The 15,572-nt window shown below is 41.9% G+C and overlaps 1 protein-coding gene across 1 annotated transcript in view; it reads left to right on the top strand.

Moving 5' to 3' along the window:
• Positions 1 to 15,572, top strand: part of mmp24 (matrix metallopeptidase 24) — an 81,821-nt gene that overhangs the window by 21,262 nt on the left and 44,987 nt on the right. Inside the window, 2 exon segments of the mRNA XM_034705150.1 lie at positions 11,234 to 11,382; positions 12,509 to 12,625. Of these exon segments, the coding sequence (XP_034561041.1) occupies positions 11,234 to 11,382; positions 12,509 to 12,625 (266 nt within the window).

Here is a 15,572-nt window from a genome sequence, read left to right as displayed (position 1 = left end):
ATCAAATTGTTTTTGACAGTGGATGACCCGTCTGTCTCCAAGTCACACCTGGCTCCTGTAGTGTGACACAGCGTCAAAGTTCTGTGTTGTTCAAAACGTTTTGACCCACCCAAACATGTTTCAGTGTCTCTATTAAACTTTGCGCAGACTGATATGTAATTGTTCTGCTTCAAAAATATGTCAAGCGTTTGATCTGAAACGAACATGACCCACTTATTCTTTGATATTCTCCTGACCTGAATCATGTCTTTAACTTTATGATAGGTTTGTTGTGTTTATCTTGACACAAGACTCAGAGAGGTTCAGCTCCTTTTGATGAATTAAAAGAAGGCTTAATACATTAAAAATGAAGGCGTCAGAAGAAGTGACTCTCTGGTATCTTTACTGAAATTCAAGAATTGGTTTGGCAGCGGTGCTCTTACATGAAACACATAAAAGCATTTCAGCTGAAGTGGTAAAAGGAGCTGGCAGTCCCACCTGAAGATGAAAGTCTAAAAATAAAAATGGGGTAAATGTGATAACGTGCTGAAGTAGGATGAGGAGTGCAGGCACAAATGGAAGCTGCAGGAGAGCTCAACATTACTCATGGGAAGCATTTTGAGAGTGTGGCCTCTCCCTCTAGGTGCTGCTTTTTTTGGCCCTGACATTGACGTAAAGCTCGGTGTGGTGAAAGTTGAGACATCTTCACTGAGTGACACCCGGGGGAGTTTAATTGTTCACCCGGGCTGTGATGTGAGGTGCACAGTTTGAAACCAGACAAACAGGCTAACTCAAGATGTCACCGTGAATTTGGGACTCTATGATTGACATTTGTCACTATATGGTGACATTCAATATGCTAATCAGTCCACTTATCAGGCAGTGCACACAGTTTGGACATGGGGGAGCGCCTGGCGTGCTGCACCCGATGCACTCAAGCTGAGAGTCGGTAAATAGTTTAGCAGGGTGAGATAAGGTCTATTTTTATCCTGGCAGACAGACGGAGAAGACACACTGATAGGCTGACGCACAGGTTGAGGCATCAGAGAGAGACGGCCCAACAGGCCCAGGGACAGACAGGGAGACAGAGACACGGCCAATCAGGGCGACAGACAGGTGGACATGGATGCAAACAGACAGCCGGGCAGAAAGACAAGGCTACAGCTACAAACTACACACCTCTGAGCTGGAGGTGTTTCACTGAATGAGGGGAAACTCAGCACTCAGAGCACATTTTTTAAAATATGTTGTCCCTTTTCTTTTCATCAAAAGAGGACAAAAACTTTTCATTTGATTTCATGATTACAACATCTGTCAGAGGAGTGTTTTACGGTTCAACCAGTTGCTTGTTTTCAAAGCTAATAAATTGAGGTATCAGATTGGTGCATAATCTTGTATATTTATAAGACTGAACCTGCAGGCATTTCTAATACTTGAGTCTGTAGTCTACAGCTCTATTCATACATGCACAAAACTCCCAAAAACTTCTCAAAATGTTAAGGGAGAGCTGCATGTACGAATGCAAACAGCCACATTTTTTCACCCAGACTTTTTCTGCCAGCCCCCAGGTACAATTTCTGCATGAAATAGGGGTGACAATGGAGCAGGACATATTTGGGAACATTCCCTGCCAGCAAGCGGGCGGGCGAGTGTGATGACGTTTATTTCAGTGCAAACCAGGAAGAAGGAAATTCAAATGGGATGAATAAAATCATCCAAGGTTGAAGAAGGAGAATCGTTTCAAGATGAAAACAGTGAAGATGTCTGCACACCTCACTGTTTACACACAGCATTGATTTAAATTCAGAACACGTCATCATGGTGTATGTAGGGCTGCAAACATCAGGGCTGTGATGTGAAATGTGATATGAAAAGAAGAGGAGAGTGTGCAGATTGAGCAACACGTTACTCGTTAACTTTACTAACTTGTACTGTACTCACGAACGCACTTGATTCTCTGTGATTTAATCATTGATTTCTGGCAAAGTTATGTTAAATCTGCATCAACAGTTCCCTGGTTGTAACTTTTAATGAAACAAAACCTCAGCGTCTTAATAACAATAATAATAGTAATAATAATAATAATAATAATAGATACTTATATAGACTTATTTAGCGCTTTTCTAGGTACTCAAAGACGCTTCCTCTTCACGTGACACTGCATACACACCACAGGTGTAGACGCTTGCAGTAAACACTCTATGGTCGCGTTAGCAGTCTGTACGTGTGCTGCTGAAGGTATCACTGACAACAGCAGTGTCCCGGGCATGTTTACATTATACAGTCATGTGACACACAGACAAACTCTGCATGCACAGAGGTCAGCTCTCTGTGTGTCTAAAGGCTGATTTATACTTCTGCGTTGAATCAACGGCGTACCCTACGCCGGGGGTCCGCGTAGCTCCCGTACCTACGGCGAGGCCTACGCACGTAGCTGACGTGCACCTCCTCCAAAATGTAACTCCCCGTAGAGCCGACGCGGACCGCAAGCCCTGTGATTGGTCCGCTCGGCGGCTTTGTCTTTCCCGCATTTACAGCACTTCCGGGATCCCGGACATCGGCCCTGTATTTCATCTCCTCCTCTCTATTCTTCATGTAATCATGTCTGTATGATAAACAGCAACATGTATCATCTGTAGATTAACTTAACACGCTCTGAATCGCTGTGGAAAAGTAAACAGAGATCGTAGCGGGACCGGAAGCAGGCGGCCGGCTATCAGAGAGACCGCACTGCCCTCAGGCGTTTCGGCGGAGAATTGCTGCGCGACACAGACACACCGACGCACAAGTATGTGGGGCTCATGTCTGCGTCAGCCCCTGCTGTGTAGGGGAGACGCAGAAGTATAAATCAGCCTTAAGTGAGGGGCTGCATGAGAATGAGAGCGAGAATGGAAAATGAGAAACTGGTGATCCATTACATGCTTCAGGTCATATAACTGACATATATATGACATATTACTTTGTCCCCCAGTTTGTGTAGCATACTTTTGATGCCACGCAAGTCTCTTTCAGTTTATGTGAAAGATACTGTCTAAACTAAACAATATCGAAAGGCCTTTTGATGTAAATATTGACTGCAGTGTACCTGTTGATGCTTAGTTTTAATCTGCTAACTCACCAATGGAGGGTGAGCATGAATTGGCCCACAGAATATACGTTATTGTGTGAACATCATGATCCAACAGTCACAGCCATTGGTTCATTTGTTACTACATTCCTTTACTGTTTTTGTAGAGTTATGGAAATAATCATCTCCAATGTCAGATGCAATCAACCATCCTCTCTAATCTCCTCTCACAGACTTTTACACTTTTACAGAATGCAAACATTATCTGCACGTTCACAGAAGTGTAACCCAATTGTAAATAAATTAGTTTCTAATGCTGTCGCTCTCCTGAGGAATATCCCTGATGGTTACATCACAGCAGTTGTGTGAGGACAGGACAACTTCATTCCACCTACATCATGTTCAACATTTCAAAGCAGGAATCTTTCACCATCCTTCACCTTCTCACTTCTATATTCATGATATTACTATTACGACTGAACTTACATAAAAAGGGCTCCGTCTTTACAGAAGTATGATACCAGATGAAACAACTGCGTGCAGGATGATCACGTTGAGAATGACAGGAGCAGAAGTGATTTATTATGCTGTAAAATGTTTTTTACCTTTTTTTTGGTTCCGTTTCACAAGAAATGCTGCAAGCAAAAGGATGCTTCAGCTGGATGCGAGAAAAATAAGATTTAAAGTGTCCTCAAGATATTCAAAATATAACAGTAACAGGCTTTATACAAAAAAAAAAAATCAAACAATAAATAGATCAGAGTCCTCCTCTCCATCCTCTGGGTCTGAAATTTGACACACACGATAAACAAAATGGACACCAAGTTAAACTACAAAGCAAAACAAGCTAAATTCCCCCCCCCCCCACATGACATTAGAGCACTTGGTCTGCTCCAACCAGCTAGCTTCAGCATAACAGTCTTGTCTGCCTTTGGTCACACCTTTTGTCCAGACCAGGAAGTTCCATCCCCACAGCCAGGTGACTCAGAGACAAAGAAACAATGAGTATAAGAAAAACACGTAAATAATCTTACAGTGTAAAAACAGGAATGAATGTAACTAAGTGTGTTAGTTATGAGATTAACTACAAATTATAGCAGGTGTTAATGTGACACTAAAGTTGTTGTTGGAAGAACTAATGAGGTGCGAGTGTAGCAGGAGGAGATGCTATCATTGTGTGGCATTTACCATCACAGAGAATTATTATTAAAGATATTCACAATAGCATCATAGTGGTGGAAGCTGTATTTCTGGATGTTTATTTTATCTCTCCTCGTCAGAATTCAATTTAGAATATTTAAATACACAATGAATGGGGGTGAATTAAGCGTTGCATGAGATCACTTGCAGTGGGTGGTAGTGACGGCTGCACTGGTAGTTGTGACATCACATGTAGCTCTCTCTACATTTTATACTGGTGTGTTAGTTGCACCAGTATGGAGCATGCAGCAAACTTTTTAGATTAAGAAAGGTTTGAAAGAATCCTTTACTCTCCTTTACTGTCTGAGTCTTACATCAGCTTGAGTTTCAAAATTTTGGGAACAGACTTGGAGCTTTGTAAGACATAAATCCCAGCACCTGGTGCAGTTTGATGTTTGAGTTAGGGTTGTGATGATCCTTCCTGTGAACATACTGAAGATGTAATGTGGTCATTTTGTCCTTCAGGCTGGTAAGAATCCCATCCTCTGAGTGAAGAGTGACTTATGTGAGAGCTGTAAGTGTACAGCTGCCTCTCTGCAGGGAGAGGCTCAGTAATCCAGCTTCTCCTCCTCTCCTCTTCTCCTCTCCTCCTTTCCTCCTCTCCTCCTCTCTGGGTGATTGTGTTGCTCAGATGTTCTGTTCAGGTGGTGTGTCTCTGTGGTTCCACCAAACACCAGCTGAGAGAACCTTTGTTGTCTGAGTCAGATTGAAATTAAACATTCATTAACAGTAACATAACTCACTGCTTTTAATTCTACATAGACTTGTGTTGTATGAGTGTGTGTGTGTGTGTGTGTGTGTGTGTGTGTGTGTGTGTGTGTGTGTGTGTGTGTGTGTGTGTGTGTGTGTGTGTGTGTGTGTGTAGGTGTAGGTGTGTGTGCAGAGCTTTGATGGCACTGTAGTAATTGTTGTATAATAGCAGCTGGTGAATTATTTAATTCACACTGCTTCCTCTGAACTGGCAGCAGCTGGCCTACTCATCAGCAGAGATCACAGGCACACACGTACACACACACACACACACACACACACACACACACACACACACACACACACACACACACACACACACATAAAGGGGTGCAAGGGCAGACACATAAACTATACACTTACTCACCTGCATATGTAAAATGAACACATGCATACACACTTATATACACACAAAAACACACTGACTGATGCAGAATGAACGTCCACAAAGACACTGCAGTCTCTCTCATACATGCAGTGCAACCCTGAGCATCACCCAGAGAAGCTGCTGTGTGTTTACATGTGTCTGTTGAAGGGCTGTACAAAAATATAGATGCTGCAAAATATCACAATATTTGATTTTACATCACATCGATACATTTAACAGATTAAAAATCAATTCCTGTAATCACAACGACCTCCACTCCTGTAGATGTCGCTGTTCAGCTCATTGGGTTTTCTCCTTCAGCTTGAAGCTGCTACGAGCAGGAGAGGAAGAGCTGCTGTGGTTGAGTGATGTAGAGCAGGTGTTCCCAAACTTTTCAGCCTTCGACCCCCAAAACAGTGGTGCTTTAGACCTGTGACCCCCCATTGTCCTTCGAGATGCTGATATGTTCCTCACTGCTGTAGGAATATACCAATAGGCCAACCCAAAAAGAGACAAAATAGAACCAAAAAAGGCATAAGATACTTTATTTAGCTAATTGGTAGAAAATAGCTATGCGCACATATTGTTGTGTCCTGTTCTGCTGTAAACTAACCTGCTGCTTTGTTTATCTGGCTGAATCACCTCAGAGGGCATGTGGAAATAAAGAAAAGTGCATATGATTTTCATTTGCATGGTTTTATTTCAAATTAAACCACTAGTTCCCTTTATATTAATGAAATTCATGGATGAAATTAAATAGTGTCTGTTTTTGGAAGGCATTTCGTGACCTTCCTATCTGTGTTTTGCGACTGCCACTTTGGGAACCACTGATATACAGGGCAAGTTAAGGGAGCTAGTGCTGCTGATGTAAAACAAAGGGATGAATAAAGAATGGACGTGACATTTTCTAATGTTTTTTCACAGTTGCTGTATGCGTAAAAATTTCTACTGATAGACCTTTTTGATGTTAAAACTTGACAAAAGCATGACCATACTTATCATGCATAACAGGAGCTTCTTGTCCTCGAAGGCTACTGTTGCTCCTGAAGCTTCACCCTCTGGAGGGATAAGAAAGGGAGAGTTACGGGCCAGAATTTGACCCTCTAGTTATCTCTATATATTTCCACAGTGAATAATGTTGATTATTGCAAAGTGTTAATCATATATTATATCATTAAGCCTAGTGTGCTGTGATGTGTTGTGTGTGTTTGGTCGTACAGATCTAAGCTTCTGATGAAACCTTATAGAGTAACATTTCTCCTTCATCTTAACATCTGGTCTTCTCTTTTTCGAATGAGATAAAGTGTCTGATTATGTAAAATAAAAACAAACGCACCACCACAGTAACCTGCATCATATCTTGATGCTATCTCAGCACTTGTTTAGACCCTGTGGTGTTGTTTGTTTTGATGAATGAAACTGTGTAATCATGGTTTTTGTCTTTATTAAATAGCACTCTTGTATCTTGACAGCTGCAGTGAAATTGTTTTATGGTTTTTTGCCTGGAGCAGATTTTTTATTTCTTTTATCAGCGGCTGAGCAGAAGAGAAAACAATAGCAGGAGTCAGATTGAGATGTTTTGTTGGAGCACAGTGCTGTCTTATCACCAACACAGATTTTTAATTGGATTGTGAGCAGTCGGTTTCTGTTGGGCTCATGGACCATGTGGCACTCTGTGTTCACATTCACTCTAAGGATTAAGAGCAGATTAGGATCACTTTCTGAATGAGTTGTCTGAACACACAAGTTAGACGCCAGCACTCAGATAGATGGTCCCATAGATCTTCATTTTTACAGCTACCAGCTGACAGTAATGTAAACGTAACATCATCACTTCACTTTAACAGCAACAGGAAGTTCTGCTCGGCCTTCAGTGAGACAAGTTGCTGCACGATGACGGTCAAGTCGGGCGTACACTGTGTGAACTGAAGCAGCTCCTGAGCTCTGTTGTGTTGTTTGCAGTGCGGTGGGCAGGGGGGTAAGCATGGTCCAGTCAGCTGCTCCATAAGTTACTGAATCTACAGCTCCATGTGGCGTACAGTTTATTCTCCAGCTTTGAATATGTTAAATCTTTGTGGTGTCGGATTGTGGATTTGCTCAACACTTTTCGTTCAGCATTGATAAACTGGCTGTGAGTATAACTTTCTATGCGATGTGTGTCATTAGTGTAAGTGTGCATTAATAGGTACCCTGCGAATGGCACAAATCAGCCAAAATCTGCCATTCAAAAATTATTTCTGCACTTCCTGTTGGGATTTCACCACGACACCTACGGACTTTTTTGTAGGTCTTGGCCTGCCTGGTCTTTATGGGGGGGGGGGGGGGGGGGGGGGGAATCATACATGTAGGTTAAAGATTGGGAGGGGGTATCACTTTGAAATCCCTAGGGGGTGCTATGGAGCAGGTACTTTTGCCAAACCAATGAAATCATACATTTTTGGGGGGCTCTGAATTTGGGGCAAAATGTGGTGACTTTTCGTTTACGTACAGGCCTCCAAAACAGGGAAAGAAGGGTTCCAATAGGTCTCGCTGCCACTGCGTGTCAGTGTTCAGGCCCTAATAATCAGTACAGTTTCAATAGGGCCTCGCTGCCACTGCGGGTGCTCAGGCCCTAATTAGAAACTTGACGACTTAAAGAAGATACTTAGAAACAGTTTTGCTCACAATATGGTGAGCTGTGCTTTTGTACAAGTACAACCAAGGGATAAAATGAAAAGATAGAAAAAAGCAATCCTTGCCAGACAGCTCGGTAGCGGGATCGATAGGAAGCTGCCTTAGAGTCTGAATGTGTGGGGTTCAAGTCCAGTGTAGGGAATGGTGAAGGTTGAGGCAGGATGAGTGTGAGAAGGGAGGAAGGGAGGACAAAAGCAATGAAGTCCAGGACAATCACCCCTAAAAGGTGAAAAAGCAGATAGGAAAAGTTCAGGAGGAAAAACAGTCTGGTGGTGTAAGGTGGTTTTTATTGCTGTCACAGTGTCAGAATTTCATCTCAAGACTATCGTGGTCAGAAAAAGGCAACCAGATAAAGCAGTGACGAAACATCTACAAGGACCACCCAACAACAACATGCATACTAAACCCTAAACCCCCAAGTTATTCATTACAATTTTATTCACTGCATGTATTATACACCTCCCATTTTACATAAAATGAATGTATCTCGCATATTGTCCCACATAGTGGCCAAACACATTCCTTTCTCACCAAATGTGCTCTTGCTTAATGAAAGCTCTAATTTAGAGCTTTTTTTTTTTAAACAAAGGCGTGCCTTTTTGGCTGGCCTCACCGCTGCCAAGAAACGTATAGCTTGTAGATGGAAACTTCCCCATTCACTATCTGAACAGAATTGGCTGTTGGATTGTATCGATGTTGCCAGCAACAAACACTCTGAAGTCTTGGCTATAAACAGGTTTTTGTCCATCCGCAGGTTCCTTGGGGTGGGAGGGTACTTATGGTGGTGAGGTGTTTGTTGTCTTTCTTTCCTCTCTTTTATTTTTGTCTATCTATTTTTGTAATGCATGCCATGGTGATCCAAGAGAGAGAGACAATTGAATCTCTGTTTGCTTGTATTTATTTAGTTATTCTTTTTTGATCTGTATTTACTTATCTGTTATCTGACATCGGCAATGGACATGATCCCTCTCTCCTGTACCTCTTCTGTTATTTGTGTATCTTTAATTTTGCCTTTTTTTGTTGTGGATAATAATAATAAAAAATGTATCAAGGAAAAACAAAAACAATTTGCTAACTAAATCAAAATCACGAGCTGCTGCAGGGATGGGGATCTTGTGTGTGAGATCACAGACAGCTAGCCTCTCTGTATTCTTTAGCTTTTTCTCTGTCCACGTTTCATTTCCTCCCTCCTTCAGTCACTGTTGTTCAGCATTTCCTGCAGACTGGAGTGTCCACAAACACCCTGCCTTTTTTACAAAATACCCCTAATTCCCAAACTGGCGAGGAAACTTTTTAGTGTTCAGTTCCTCGCTTTCATCCGTCATCTCTTCCAATATGATCTGTGCTGCAGTAGAGGCTACACACTGGTGTAAAGGCTAACTAACTAGCTGACAACCAAGTCTTCTTTTGCTCCTGCTGCTTCTTCTTCATCTGTCCTCTGTTTTACAGCGGCGGCAGCCTGCATAAAGAACCACTTCTGCCTCCTAACATGAAATGAATCGTTACACAGTATCAACGTCTGCTAATTTTTAGTAAGATCAACATTTAATTAAAAAAAAAAAAAGTAATCATCAATACCGGTTATTGTGACGGTCCAATATGCCGTGTGTTTCTGCTTTTTGTGCCTCATTTGGACTTTTGCATAAGTTTGAATTTGCTTCTCCTAATGAAGTTTGCTCAGACCGATGCAGATTGCCTGCCCTTGTCGGCACCTTCTTCAGTTTTGGCCTCCATTTTTCCTCCTTAACAATGGTTTGAGGATGTGAGGATGAAATGAGAAAGGCAAACAGCTTCTTTAGGACTCCCCACCACATATGATAAATCCCCACCCCGCCCTGCTCTGCTGCTCCCCTGTTGTCTTGTATTAAGAAGTCTTTTCAGTCTAACCAGCTCCCTACAGGGTGTATTTACTTAAGAAAATATCAGAGTTTTCTCACAGTGGATGAATGTGACATACTGAGAAATAAATTGGCTCTGCAGGTTTGGTCCGCACGATGCTGCAACCCTAAAGTAAGGTTGTTTAGTTTGGGACTTCATATTTTTGTGCCTGGGGACGGAGCACACAGCTTTGGTTCCCTCTCTGTGTCCGCCATGGTTAGGCACACATTCATATTGTAGCTGAGTGCAGGTTTCTGGGCTTGGACCGGCTGAGAGAGGCTGGCACACACTTTGAAATATTAATGACCTACTGTAGAGAAGGACTCAACCTCCCCCCTCGTTATCTCTCCCTACCCTCATTTGCCTTTCCCTCCCCTGTTTCTCTCATCTTCTCCCTGCTCTCTCTCTCTCTTTCCTCTCTTCTCTTCTTCTGCCCCCCCCTCCTCTTAATTTACCTCTCTCTCTTTCCTGCCCCCTTCTTCATTTTCCTCTCTCCCTCGCCTCTCTCTCAGGAGACCAGGGAGCTTGTGTAATGTCATATTAAAGAGACAGGCGCACGGCAAAGTGAAAAATACGACGTAATAAGAATCATCCGCGGATACTTGTGGCTTCAGCATCGATTTCGGATCGGTGTGAATCTGATTTTCTGTGAAAGTTTTCAGACTGAAAAGCTCTTTCTTCATCCTTTCATGTCTTTGTCTCAGTTTCTCTTGGACAGCTTTGATAAATCTCCGTGTCTTCTCTCTCTCTTTCTTAGCCTTTGTCTGTTTATCCCCCTTCACTTTATCACCCTCCCTTGTATTTCTAACTCTTGTCCTGCTGTGCTGCATCAGAGGAGTGCTTCACTAAATAAAGAAATATAAAGAGATATGCTTCATCTTTTGTGAACACACTATATTGATGCTTTCAAGACTATGGAAGTGGCCATCTTGTTCATAGGAGCTAGAAGTGACTGTAACTGGCTTTGGTGTTATGTTTAGACTAAATGAGACCACAAATTAAAAAATAAACACCATGCTGTTGGAGGGAAGACTTGAATCTAACAAACCAGAACCTCTTCATCATAAAAAAAGGCTGCTATAAGTTTTAAATGCCACCAAATGTTGTGATTGAAGCCTCAAATTCTTGGCACAAATAGAAAGCTAGCCTAAATGATACATAAGGCTTCATCTGCACATTTCTACTGGTAAGCCACTTGCTCTTCAGAAAGTGCTGCATGATAGTAGTGGCACACTTCTGTGGTTATACTGAACATCAAGCTTAAGTCGTTTCACTCAAACTGTACTGTATTGATTTTTTTCCCCTCTGTCCTCTTTCAGACGTGGCTGAAGAACTACGGTTACCTGCTGCCTCATGACGTCCGCACGTCAGACCTGCGGCAGGAGAAAGCCATGCAATCCGCCGTGGCCGCCATGCAGCGCTTCTATGGCATTCCTGTGACGGGAATACTGGACGAGACGACTATAGAGTGAGTCACCAGTGAGGGGATGTCTGTGTTTGATCAATACCAACCAAAACTTGTCTAAAGATATTGCAATTCAGGCGGTATTTTAGGACCTCGTCGCAGAATATGTGACACAATATGTTAGAAAACAAGAAAATGTTTCAAAACAACGCAGCAATAGTTCTGAAATGTGAAAATCCCAGCTCAGCTGGGATTTAAATGAATTGGTTCTGCAGATCTGTTCAAGGTTGTTGATCTTATCAGGCAAAACATTTGATGTAAATTGTTTTGCTTCTCAAGACCAGACTGAAATTTGTATGGCCTTAAACCTACAATCATTTGATATCTTTTTTACTTTTGTTTGTTTGGGTTTTTTTGCTCAGCTGACGGGTTCACACGGTAAAAGGTATCACCAGTTGCATTTTAACACATTCACTGGACAACAGGCAGCACTAACATTCAGATAGAGCTGCATTCTGTTTTCTGGCTCACTGATAAATGAAAGTTTCAGTCTGTTTTGTTTCTACCTTGTGTGGGAAACAGTGCACCATGTTTATCATAGTTAGCAAGTTGCTACTGGACTGTGTCTGTTATGTAAATTCAATTTGTATTTGAGGGCTTTTAGCTGAACAGAGCTACCTCATCCTGCTGCTGATGCAAACCCTTGTTATGAGAGCAGTTTAACATTTTGAAGTGAAACTACTTTTTGCTTTTAAGCAAGCAAAACTCATCGTAGCTGGATAGAACAAGAGGCAACCACTGATGTTGAAAAAAGAAGCCAGTGCAGTTCCTCTAGTGTTCACTTGGGGCAAGCTCCAAAAGCCCAGAAGGCCCTGCTAACACCCATATTAAAATACACATTTTTAAAGCAGACAACCATTTGTTGACCGTGGCCAATAGCAGATAGCTATTTTACATTTACCTTCAGCCAATCATGCTATCTTTGTCATATTCTTGTCAAATTAAAACAAATGAGTAAAATGATCTGGGTTGCAGAAAAACTTGAAAGAGTTTCCATGAAATACTGTTTTCTGTGTGACAATGTTTCCCAAGCTTTACAAATAAACAAGCTGTGAGAAAGGGAGCTTTTTCTTTGTAGCTCTGGGTCCTCAGAAAGATGAGTAACTTGAATGTGTCGTGTTGTGTTCAGGTGGATGAGGAGACCTCGCTGTGGTGTCCCAGATCATCCTCACACCAGCCGCCGTCAGAGGAATAAACGCTACGCACTGACGGGGCAGAGGTGGAGAGAAAAAAAGATTTCCTACAGGTATTTATCAAACTCTGTATGGAGCATTCTGTTCTCATTCTGTGCACTTCTCCTCCTTTGTTTTATTAATAATTCAGTCTTTCAAAGACACTCCATCTATATCAACATACCTGCAGACATCCATCCATCCATTCATCCATCCATCCATCTAATCCTAATTTGTAAGTTTAACCCTCCACCCACCAATCCATTCAGTTATCCATTTGTCCACATATCTCTCCATCCATACAATCAACCATCCATTTATCACTCTATCCACTCATCCACTCATCTCTCTATCATCCATTCAGCCATCCATGTATCCACTTTCTATCATCCATCATCCATCCACCCATTGATCAGTAAAGCCCTGTCCATCTTAAATCCATCCGTCCATTCATCAACCAATCCATCATATATCAATTTTTCATATATCTTTCCATCCATCCATCCATCCATCCATCCATCCATCCATCCATCTAGCTACACATCATCCATCCATCCATTCATCCAACTACATCTCATCCATCTATCTACATCTCTTCCATCAATCCATCCATCCATCCAGCTACACCTCATCCATCCATCCATCCACCTACACCTCATCCATCCATCCATCCATACGTTCATCTACATCTCATCCATCCATCCAACCACCTACACCTCATCCATCCATCCATCAACCATCAATCCATCCATCCATCCATCCATCCATCTAGCTACACACCATCCATCCATCCATTCATCCAACTACATCTCATCCATCTATCTACATCTCATCCATCAATCCATCCATCCATCCAGCTACACCTCATCCATCCATCCATCCACCTACATCTCATCCATCCATCCATCCATCCACCCATTTGTTCATCTACATCTCATCCATCCATCCAACCACCTATACCTCATCCATCCATCCATCCATCAACCATCAATCCATGCATCATGTCTAAAATATAGATTTAACCACTTATTAATCCATCATTTGTTTATTTGTCCATCCATCCATCCATCTATCCATCCATCCATCCATCCATCCATACATCCATACATCCAATCCATCTGAACATCCTCTTACACATCTATCCATCTCTCTTCCTTACTTCATCCATCTACTTATCCATTGTCTTCAGATTTGTGTTCAGATGTTGTAAATTCTTTGCTTTCTTTAGTTTTATTTGGAAATGTTTGTCCTGTCCTTCTTTTTTCCATTCACATGTAATGATTTTCTTTTCTTCTCTTATTCACCTCCTCCTTCTTCTTCTCCTTCTCTTTCTTCTTCTCCTCCTTTCCCTCCCTGATTGTTTGCCTCCTTTTCTTTCTCTCTCTATCTCTCCTTGTCTGAACTTGGCTGGGCCTAACGTAAATTAGCTCCATCTCACGGGACCCTGAATGCACCTCGTATCCCTGCATTACATCCACCCACTTCTTTCTCCATCTTTCTCTTCTTTCCTCCTCTCTTCCCGCCTTATTGCATTGTCTCTTCTGTCTACATGCAGTTAAACCCTCCACTGGATGATGTGCGAATCCAACCGGCAGCTCAGCCATGTAATATAGGTCTAATGCAGATTAGAGCTGTCCCACGAGATACTGAACACATCCCAGCAGCTCCCATTGTAGCTTCTGCCCACTTCATCCTCTGTTGCCTCCATCTCTCTCTCTCTCTCTCTCTCTCTCTCTCTCTCTCTCTCTCTCTCTCTCTCTCTCTCTCTCTCTCTCTCTCTCTCTCTCTCTCTCTCTCTCTCTCTCTCTCTTTGTCTCCCACTCAGTCCCTTTCCTGCTCTGGAATTCAAATCCAAAATAAGCTTCAGTGTCATGACTCAAATAGAAACAACACTTGTGTATTTTTATTAAGAGTACCAAATGTAACTCGTCTTTCAAGCTTATTCACACCTTTAATGCTCCATCCTCTGTTTCTGTTTGTGTTCGCTGATACAAGAGTGTCAAGGTTTCAAATGACATCAACATCTCATAACTAAATCTTCATCATCTCCCTCATTAGCCTTAATGATCTGTAACTTTATTTGCAGCCAGGATCATGAGTTCTCAGCTCCTGATCCTAGATTTCACTTCCAGTTATCCTCACGGGAAATAAATACAACAGCTCAGCAGATAGTTACATAAGATGGGCATGTGTTCAAGAAAGTAACCACATTATTCTCATTCAGATTATCCGCCATGTGGTTTTTGTTCCCTTCTTATGCATTTGTCCAAACAAACTTTAAGAGATGTGCGGGAGTGTTTTGCATTTCAGTGATAAAAACAACAAATCATTTTTCTCTCAGAATTGGTTGATACCTTTATTGTCTAGCAAAGTCTGAAATTCATCACCTCAGCTGGACTTGCAGCACAACAATGTAAGACTAGACTCAAAGATACAACAGTTGAAACACCAATCACAGGATTTTAAGGCCCATCACTAATCCCCTGTCTGTGTTTAATACTTGATGCTGATTGGTCAAAACCCCTATTCAACCTGATCAAACACATCATATCAAATCAGTACACGGAAAGAAGTCCACCACATATTTGAAGCTCATGATTTCACCTCTTCCTGTTGACACTGTGGCAAAAATGTCAGTTCTGACTGCATTGGTTAACAACATGGAGGATTGTTACACTGAATTTATTTGGAGAGCACAAAGCTTATAACTGTTTATTAATGGCTGACCAGACAACCAAGGAGAGATGTTTAAACACAAAAGGAACTGAGTGAAAGAGACGTCTACCAAATTGAAGAAAACAGACAAACAGCAAGTACAAACTGCAACACAGTTTGAGCTTAGGCAGAGTTAGAGGACTGGTAGAGTGGGAATATCATACTTCCTGCACTCTCGGCTTATTGCTATTGGGGCTGCCAGTGAGAGTAAAACAAGATCTAGAAAACAGCTCTTACTTTAACTGCCAGACATTTCCTTTTTTTGTTTTATTTTTGTTTTCTTCTTTTTTTTTGTTGGGAGAACTT

The sequence above is a fragment of the Notolabrus celidotus genome, chromosome 1 (genome assembly GCF_009762535.1).
Source record: "Notolabrus celidotus isolate fNotCel1 chromosome 1, fNotCel1.pri, whole genome shotgun sequence".
Taxonomy (NCBI): domain Eukaryota; kingdom Metazoa; phylum Chordata; class Actinopteri; order Labriformes; family Labridae; genus Notolabrus; species Notolabrus celidotus.
This window is presented reverse-complemented; position numbering and strand designations above follow the sequence as displayed.